The sequence below is a fragment of the Manacus candei genome, unplaced genomic scaffold, assembly GCF_025592945.1.
Source record: "Manacus candei isolate 608988 ecotype Guabito, Panama unplaced genomic scaffold, ASM2559294v1 h1tg000113l, whole genome shotgun sequence".
NCBI lineage: Eukaryota > Metazoa > Chordata > Aves > Passeriformes > Pipridae > Manacus > Manacus candei.
Genome location: NW_026138161.1, coordinates 3560159 through 3569709, shown reverse-complemented (window position 1 = coordinate 3569709; position 9551 = coordinate 3560159). Strand labels below are relative to the sequence as shown.

Here is a 9551-nt window from a genome sequence, read left to right as displayed (position 1 = left end):
CTGCTGGACCAGCCAAAGGAAGGCATGCCGAACTTGGGCATCTTGAACTTGCCGTCCTTGGTCTTGGCGGCCTCCTTCTCTGGGGCTTTTGCTTCCCCTTCCAGGCTGAGGGTCGCTTCGGGCGCCTGCACGTCAACGCTGGCCTTGGGAAGGGTGACGTCGACGGAGGGCACGCTGATGTCCACCTTGGGAGCATGGATGTCAGCTTTGGGCATTTTCAGGGAGGGCTTCTCCAGCTTCCAGCCGGCCCCTTCGGTTTTGGCGCCAGGGACGTCGCCTTTGAGGCTCAGGCCGGGGCCCTCCCCCGCGGCCGTCACGGTGGCGGAGGGGAGCTCGACCTCTGCGCTGGGCAGGCTGACCTCGGGCCCTTCCGCTTTGGGGGAGGACACTCCAAATTTGGGCTTGTCGAACTTGGGCATCTTAAGCTTTCCTTTCAGGCCCGAGGCTTCCAGTTTGGCCCCGTCGAGCGAGACTTCAGCGGAGGGTGCTTTGAGGTCTATCTCGGGCGCCTGGAGCTCGAGGGAGCCTTCGACGGAGGGCAACTTGATGTCGGGGGCCGCGATGCTGACGTCGGCGGCGCCGGTCTTGAGCTCTGCCTGCGGGAGGCAGACGTCTGCCTCCACTTTGGGAGCCTTGACGGTGGGCTTGGAGAAGACCACGCTGGGCACCTTGACTTTGGGCATGTGTATTTTCATGCCGCCGCCCTCAACTTTGCCGGCTGCCACCTCCAGGCCGCCTTCGGCCTCGGGGCCCTGCAGGGCGACTTCGCCCTCCTGGCCTTTGGGCAGCGAGACCTCGGCCTTTGGCAGGCTGACCTGCGCGTGGGGAGCTTTGACCTTGGGCAGCTTGACGCTGGGCATCTTGACGTCGGGCATCTTGATGTCGGGCATCTTGAATCGACCCTTCTCGCCCTCTCCCGTGGCGGTCGCCTCCAGCGTCACCTCCACCCCGGGCGCTTGGATCTCGGCGCCGGGCAGGCTCACCTCCACTTCAGCGGCTCCCGAGGGCAGCGTCACATGGGGTTCCTTGAGGCTGATGTCCACCTCGGCGGCTCCCGAGGGCACCGTCACTTGGGGCTCCTTGAGGCTGACGTCCACCTCGGCGGCCACGCTGCCCTTGGCCTCTCTGCTGCTGGACCAGCCAAAGGAAGGCATGCCGAACTTGGGCATCTTGAACTTGCCGTCCTTGGTCTTGGCGGCCTCCTTCTCTGGGGCTTTTGCTTCCCCTTCCAGGCTGAGGGTCGCCTCGGGCGCCTGCACGTCAACGCTGGCCTTGGGAAGGGTGACGTCGACGGAGGGCACGCTGATGTCCACCTTGGGAGCCTTGATGTCAGCTTTGGGCATTTTCAGGGAGGGCTTCTCCAGCTTCCAGCCGGCCCCTTCGGTTTTGGCGCCAGGGACGTCGCCTTTGAGGCTCAGGTCGGGGCCCTCCCCCGCGGCCGTCACGGTGGCGGAGGGGAGCTCGACCTCTGCGCTGGGCAGGCTGACCTCGGGCCCTTCCGCTTTGGGGGAGGACACTCCAAATTTGGGCTTGTCGAACTTGGGCATCTTAAGCTTTCCTTTCAGGCCCGAGGTTTCCAGTTTGGTCCCGTCGAGCGAGACTTCAGCGGAGGGTGCTTTGAGGTCTATCTCGGGCGCCTGGAGCTCGAGGGAGCCTTCGACGGAGGGCAACTTGATGTCGGGGGCCGCGATGCTGACGTCGGCGGCACCGGCCTTGAGCTCTGCCTGCGGGAGGCTGACGTCTGCCTCCACTTTGGGAGCCTTGACGGTGGGCTTGGAGAAGACCACGCTGGGCACCTTGACTTTGGGCATGTGTATTTTCATGCCGCCGCCCTCAACTTTGCCGGCTGCCACCTCCAGGCCGCCTTCGGCCTCGGGGCCCTGCAGGGCGACTTCGCCCTCCTGGCCTTTGGGCAGCGAGACCTCGGCCTTTGGCAGGCTGACCTGCGCGTGGGGAGCTTTGACCTTGGGCAGCTTGACGCTGGGCATCTTGACGTCGGGCATCTTGATGTCGGGCATCTTGAATCGACCCTTCTCGCCCTCTCCCGTGGCGGTCGCCTCCAGCGTCACCTCCACCCCGGGCGCTTGGATCTCGGCGCCGGGCAGGCTCACCTCCACTTCGGCGGCTCCCGAGGGCAGCGTCACATGGGGTTCCTTGAGGCTGATGTCCACCTCGGCGGCTCCCGAGGGCACCGTCACTTGGGGCTCCTTGAGGCTGACGTCCACCTCGGCGGCCACGCTGCCCTTGGCCTCTCTGCTGCTGGACCAGCCAAAGGAAGGCATGCCGAACTTGGGCATCTTGAACTTGCCGTCCTTGGTCTTGGCGGCCTCCTTCTCTGGGGCTTTTGCTTCCCCTTCCAGGCTGAGGGTCGCCTCGGGCGCCTGCACGTCAACGCTGGCCTTGGGAAGGGTGACGTCGACGGAGGGCACGCTGATGTCCACCTTGGGAGCCTTGATGTCAGCTTTGGGCATTTTCAGGGAGGGCTTCTCCAGCTTCCAGCCGGCCCCTTCGGTTTTGGCGCCAGGGATGTCGCCTTTGAGGCTCAGGCCGGGGCCCTCCCCCGCGGCCGTCACGGTGGCGGAGGGGAGCTCGACCTCTGCGCTGGGCAGGCTGACCTCGGGCCCTTCCGCTTTGGGGGAGGACACTCCAAATTTGGGCTTGTCGAACTTGGGCATCTTAAGCTTTCCTTTCAGGCCCGAGGTTTCCAGTTTGGCCCCGTCGAGCGAGACTTCAGCGGAGGGTGCTTTGAGGTCTATCTCGGGCGCCTGGAGCTCGAGGGAGCCTTCGACGGAGGGCAACTTGATGTCGGGGGCCGCGATGCTGACGTCGGCGGCGCCGGCCTTGAGCTCTGCCTGCGGGAGGCAGACGTCTGCCTCCACTTTGGGAGCCTTGACGGTGGGCTTGGAGAAGACCACGCTGGGCACCTTGACTTTGGGCATGTGTATTTTCATGCCGCCGCCCTCAACTTTGCCAGCTGCCACCTCCAGGCCGCCTTCGGCCTCGGGGCCCTGCAGGGCGACTTCGCCCTCCTGGCCTTTGGGCAGCGAGACCTCGGCCTTTGGCAGGCTGACCTGCGCGTGGGGAGCTTTGACCTTGGGCAGCTTGACGCTGGGCATCTTGACGTCGGGCATCTTGATGTCGGGCATCTTGAATCGACCCTTCTCGCCCTCTCCCGTGGCGGTCGCCTCCAGCGTCACCTCCACCCCGGGCGCTTGGATCTCGGCGCCGGGCAGGCTCACCTCCACTTCGGCGGCTCCCGAGGGCAGCGTCACATGGGGTTCCTTGAGGCTGATGTCCACCTCAGCGGCTCCCGAGGGCACCGTCACTTGGGGCTCCTTGAGGCTGACGTCCACCTCGGCGGCCACGCTGCCCTTGGCCTCTCTGCTGCTGGACCAGCCAAAGGAAGGCATGCCGAACTTGGGCATCTTGAACTTGCCGTCCTTGGTCTTGGCGGCCTCCTTCTCTGGGGCTTTTGCTTCCCCTTCCAGGCTGAGGGTTGCTTCGGGCGCCTGCACGTCAACGCTGGCCTTGGGAAGGGTGACGTCGACGGAGGGCACGCTGATGTCCACCTTGGGAGCCTTGATGTCAGCTTTGGGCATTTTCAGGGAGGGCTTCTCCAGCTTCCAGCCGGCCCCTTCGGTTTTGGCGCCAGGGACGTCGCCTTTGAGGCTCAGGCCGGGGCCCTCCCCCGCGGCCGTCACGGTGGCGGAGGGGAGCTCGACCTCTGCGCTGGGCAGGCTGACCTCGGGCCCTTCCGCTTTGGGGGAGGACACTCCAAATTTGGGCTTGTCGAACTTGGGCATCTTAAGCTTTCCTTTCAAGCCCGAGGCTTCCAGTTTGGCCCCGTCGAGCGAGACTTCAGCGGAGGGTGCTTTGAGGTCTATCTCGGGCGCCTGGAGCTCGAGGGAGCCTTCGACGGAGGGCAACTTGATGTCGGGGGCCGCGATGCTGACGTCGGCGGCGCCGGCCTTGAGCTCTGCCTGCGGGAGGCTGACGTCTGCCTCCACTTTGGGAGCCTTGACGGTGGGCTTGGAGAAGACCACGCTGGGCACCTTGACTTTGGGCATGTGTATTTTCATGCCGCCACCCTCAACTTTGCCGGCTGCCACCTCCAGGCCGCCTTCGGCCTCGGGGCCCTGCAGGGCGACTTCGCCCTCCTGGCCTTTGGGCAGCGAGACCTCGGCCTTTGGCAGGCTGACCTGCGCGTGGGGAGCTTTGACCTTGGGCAGCTTGACGCTGGGCATCTTGACGTCGGGCATCTTGATGTCGGGCATCTTGAATCGACCCTTCTCGCCCTCTCCCGTGGCGGTCGCCTCCAGCGTCACCTCCACCCCGGGCGCTTGGATCTCGGCGCCGGGCAGGCTCACCTCCACTTCGGCGGCTCCCGAGGGCAGCGTCACATGGGGTTCCTTGAGGCTGATGTCCACCTCGGCGGCTCCCGAGGGCACCGTCACTTGGGGCTCCTTGAGGCTGACGTCCACCTCGGCGGCCACGCTGCCCTTGGCCTCTCTGCTGCTGGACCAGCCAAAGGAAGGCATGCCGAACTTGGGCATCTTGAACTTGCCGTCCTTGGTCTTGGCGGCCTCCTTCTCTGGGGCTTTTGCTTCCCCTTCCAGGCTGAGGGTCGCTTCGGGCGCCTGCACGTCAACGCTGGCCTTGGGAAGGGTGACGTCGACGGAGGGCACGCTGATGTCCACCTTGGGAGCCTTCATGTCAATTTTTGATTGTTCTTCACCATTTTTTATTTCAATATCATTTGTTGACATCAATATTTCTCCAGTAGTTTTTTGAAAGGCATTTTCTACCTTGCAAGGTTTTATAGTTATTTTTTTCGGACTTGGCAGCTGGACCTTTGTCTTTTCTTTCATGTCATTTTCTTTTATTTTTCCTTTTGATATCTCAGTTTTCACTTCAACACTTGGTACCTTAATTTCTTCCGCTGATCCACATATCTCTGCTTCCGCTCCTTCTTTTAGTGTTGGCATTTTTCCTTCCATTTCACTTATCTGTCCTTCAGTTTTCCCTGTTTCATCCTTGGTATTTGACCAAGTAAATGTAGGAAATTTTAACTTTGGGAGTCGGAATTTGCTTTCTTTTCCCTCTATATCTTTCTCACCTGTCTTCATTTCAAACTTTAAGGTTTTGTCACTTGTGGGAATGCCATCTTCTATCCATTCCTTTTTTACAGTATCTTCTGATTCACCTGTGCTTTCTTGTCTTGCTATTTTTATGTCAGTTTTAGGTGTTTTCGTCATTTTGAATGATGGCATTTGTATTTTCCAAGAAGATACTTCTGGTTCTGCATCAGGTATGTGTGTTTTCACATCCAAATTCCTGCCATCCTCTGAAGTTGCATCCATTGTTTTTTCTGGTTCTGAATGTGGAACATCACCTCCCAGTTTGGTGGTTTCAGTCTCTGTCTCTTTTCTCTTGGGCACTGAAATCCCAAATTTTGTTTTCTGAATTGTTAGTATCTTTGTGTCTTCTTCTACTTGAATTTCTCCTGCTTCCAGTGTGTCAGATATGTTTAACTCTGCTTTTGCAGTTCCTATTTCTAGGCCTTTCACCTGTGTAGATCCTTTAGCTGTGTGACTCATCAAGTCTATGTTAATTTCACTTTCTCCTTCTTTTTTAACTGGTGTTCCTTTCTGTTTCTTTTTTCGGGATTTTGATGATGCTTGTGATGTTTTTTCAGTTGGACTTGCTTTCAGATCAGGTGTTTCTAAACTGGGCTTTGGTATCTCTGTTGTTATGTCTGGTACCTCAGGTAAACTAAATTTTGATGTTGATTCCTTGTCTTTTTCTTTTTTAATGCTTATTTCAACTTCAGGGCATTGTTTTACATGAGATGGGATGCCATTTTTCATATCTTTTAAGTCTTTTGTTAAAGTTTCCTGTACCTCCCCTATTTTCATTTTGTAAGCAGGAGATGTGGTATATTCAACAGTCAGGATTTCAGGATTTTCCAGGCTAATATCTTCTTCATGTATTTTTTCTCTTTCAGAGATCAGTGTAGTTTTTATTTCTTTTTTTTGTTTCTCTTGTAGGTCTGTTTTGGACCTGTGCATTCTGAATCCAATGCTAGGGAACTTCAGCTTCCTTTGGCTTCCTTTTTTTTCTTTGGTATGGACTTCTTGTGGAAATTGAGACTCTGTGTCTGTGCTTGTAGGAGAAATATCCTGTACAGCAGGCTCATATGCATCTGATGTACTATGAGATCTTCTGTGCCTCAATATCTTTTTATTTTTGATTGACTGGAATTTTGGCCATGATAATCTGTCTTTTTTAGGTCTCTTGCTTCTTCCTACTCTTTGGCTTGCAATTAATGTTTCCCTGTCTTCTTCTGAAATGGCTTTTCCTGAAACATGAAGCGTTTCTTCAGGAATGCTCTCACTGAGTTCTTTCTCCTGAAAGAACAAATAGTAGTCAGAAGATTAGAAGTAACCTAAATATAGGTGTAAGAGAAAATAAAAGACATACTGTAAAATGTGTAGAAAAAAGTTCTTTTTATTAATAGTATCTACTTCTTATATAAAAAAATAATGAAAATTATATATATATATATGTATATATGTATATAGTGTCAGGAAGAAATGACACAAAACAAATGGATTCTATGGCTGTAATATATTGATTTCTGAAGGTTTACATTCTTTGCAAAACACTGCACTAAATTGAGGTTTCTATATATATTTCTCTATGTACAAATATATATAATATATATTATTTATATAGATGCATATGAAGAAAAATAATTTTTAAGGTGATGGAAACCTATGAACAGATCATGTCTATCAAGATATCAGTGATTAAACACATATTTTTAAGAAAAAAAAAATCTCATGGATGACCTTTGGAGAAAAATGTTTACTGATATTTTACATTTTTGAAAATATTGCATATAATTATTACAGAGATTACCTGAGTCTGTTCTATCAGTCGACAATAAAGAATAAAAAAAGACAGACTCACTAAAGAATACTTTTGTACCCTAACATAAAATTGTGTATTTATATAAAATCTGTGGTCTCACTCAGGATTTAAAAAGCTGTAAATACTGCGTGGGATTTTTGTTTTTTGGTCATGAATAGTCATACTAATAAGTTTAAACACACACCTCAGTCTTAAGAAGACACAAGTGTGTTTTCTGATCTATTTCCACGTTGCTACACTATGTTATCCAAACTTTGTAAACTAATCAAAAGCTACCTGGCTTATTCTTTCCTTCTTGTATTGAGTTGTAGAATGTTCCAGCTCTTCTTTCACAGCAATTTTTCTTTTGAGGCTGAACTGGACTCTGTACGGCTCGGAATACTGGAGAATCTTGAGTGCATCTTCATATTTGATGTTATCAAAAAAGATTGTAGCACTTAGAAGCTGATCACCTGCAAGTGGAATCATGGATCATTTTAATTACTTTGTGTATTCTTACAGTTTTTCAAATTCTGTTGAAACAATGACCAAAAAAAAATAATTATCACATCCTTTTATTTAAAATATGAAATTATGTTCACGTAATAGAATCATGGAATAGGTAAGGCTGGAAAGGACCTCTGGGTATCATCTAGTCCAACTGCCCTGCTGAGTGAAGGGTCAACCACGGGCAGTTGCTCAGGTCTGTGTGCAGTCAGGTTTTGAAGATTTCTAAGGATGGTGACGCCACTATCTCTCTGAAAAACCCGTTCCAATATCTGACCACCCTGACAGTAACAAAGTTTTTTCTTACATTTTCCAGTGTTTAGACTTTGGACTTTTGTTCTTGTTTAAACCATTATTTATTGCAGTTCTGTGGCATGCTATATTTTGCGAAAGAATCAAAGGAAGGTTCTTCGTGCATGTCATGAGTTGTGCCTTTTTTTTTTTTATTTTAGTTGCGTATATACCACTTTCTATGTGTCTTTTTCACTGTTCCAGTGAAAATTTTTTTTATCACATACTAAAAAATCATATTTCATTATTGTTCAAGCAAGTGATCTTTGAATTTATTAATACAGACAGCTTAAGCACTCACATAAACATTAGTTGGTTTGCAATCTACTATTTTTGTTACCTAAAGAGATGACAGATCAGGCAGGTATCTATGTGCACACACAGCTATATATCTCATTACTTAAAGATATAGAATAAAATCAAAACAAAAAATCAGACTGTACCTTCTTTAAGACTAAATATTTTTGAAGCAGGAGATTCCTTAAGTACTTTTTTAATAAATATTCCTTCATCTCCTCCACCTTTCACACTAAAACCACTAGCACCAGCTTCCGCTTCTGTTTTCAGGGTTACTTCCATTGTCTCCTAGAGATTGAAAAAGGTGTGAATTTATCATTTTTATTCATTTGTATCAAAGAGTTCTACATTACTCTACAATAAAAAGTTGAGTCTGATGAGGTATATTTTCACTAGCTCAGGAAAGGTTATCTAAAATGGAGATAACCCACTCGCGTTCAGTGTGGATTCAATTCTGTTCTAAATTAGAATTAAGCACGTGTTAGGGTTATGCTGGATCAAGGCCACAGGGAAAACATGTTATAATTTTAAAATGTGAAACACATGGAATCTTTTAGGGTTGAAAGATTTTCTGTTAAGATGGTTAACACTTGAATTAAAGTCAGTGGGCCAAAAAAGACAGACTAAAAGCTAATGCTCTACTGTATTCAAACCAAAGAAGGATAAAGGAAAAATGCTAAAAAGAATTATGGAAGGACCCTGAATAGGACAAGTAGGTGCTTATGCCTGTGCCATAACTAAGCAATTTGTGAAGTTCCTGGTCAAGCCAAGTCTAAAGCGATTCTTCACTCATTTGTCCTTCCTTCTGTCCATCCTTCATGTTTGTGTGTAATAATAAACTTTATTTTGCAAGGCTCATGCCTACAAGTGCTTTTAGGACTGACCTGTGGATGACTCTGTTTTGATTTGTCTGTAGAATGTTTTTTATTTTCTTCTTGAAGCTGAAAAATAATTTTCAACTATTTAGTGTTCAGAAGTCATGCTGAAGTCAGGTACAACAAAAGTCAGTTAAAAGTCCTGGTTTAGACTAAGAACTGAGGCTGACTTTAATGGCAACAGAGCAAAATTCAGATCTGTAAGTGCAATGTACAACATGAATGATTTAAATATGCTATTCCCAGTAGTAAATTAGATGCCAAGGCCTCCCTTTATTGTACCAAAATTCGCATTATTTAATTCATTTGAATGCCAGAGACCAAATGTCTTAAGACATGGGGAGCTTTTCTGTGTCTTAATGTAGCACATTGCCCATGCTTTTATTTTTGTAAATGTGCTTTTTTTTTTTTACTTATTCAACTTCAATATGAATTTCAAACTGCTGCCTACTTATCTTAACATGGCCGTACTAATTAAATCCCTAACACTGAATAACCAAGAGGTACAGGTAATTTTGAAACACTTATTTGCTAGATTCAGGTCACTTATATATTCTAACAGGAAAAACACTGTGGTTTCTTTACACGCTCTGTCCCGTGTCCTTTAAGGAATGAAGTCAAATTTTTTTTTTCCAAGAAAGAACATGGCCAGTAAATCCAGTACAAAAT

The 9551-nt window shown here is 49.4% G+C and overlaps 1 protein-coding gene across 1 annotated transcript in view; it reads right to left on the bottom strand.

Moving 5' to 3' along the window:
- LOC127461797 (protein AHNAK2-like) overlaps positions 1 to 8950 on the bottom strand; it is a 29801-nt gene extending 20851 nt beyond the window's left edge. The window contains exons 1-4 of the mRNA XM_051769848.1: positions 8892 to 8950; positions 8154 to 8295; positions 7210 to 7385; positions 34 to 6407 (exon numbers count right to left, since the gene is read on the bottom strand). Of these exons, the coding sequence (XP_051625808.1) occupies positions 34 to 6407; positions 7210 to 7385; positions 8154 to 8289 (6686 nt within the window). The 5' untranslated portion in view covers positions 8290 to 8295; positions 8892 to 8950. The remainder of the gene's footprint in view (positions 1 to 33; positions 6408 to 7209; positions 7386 to 8153; positions 8296 to 8891) is intronic.
- Positions 8951 to 9551: the final 601 nt, after the last annotated feature.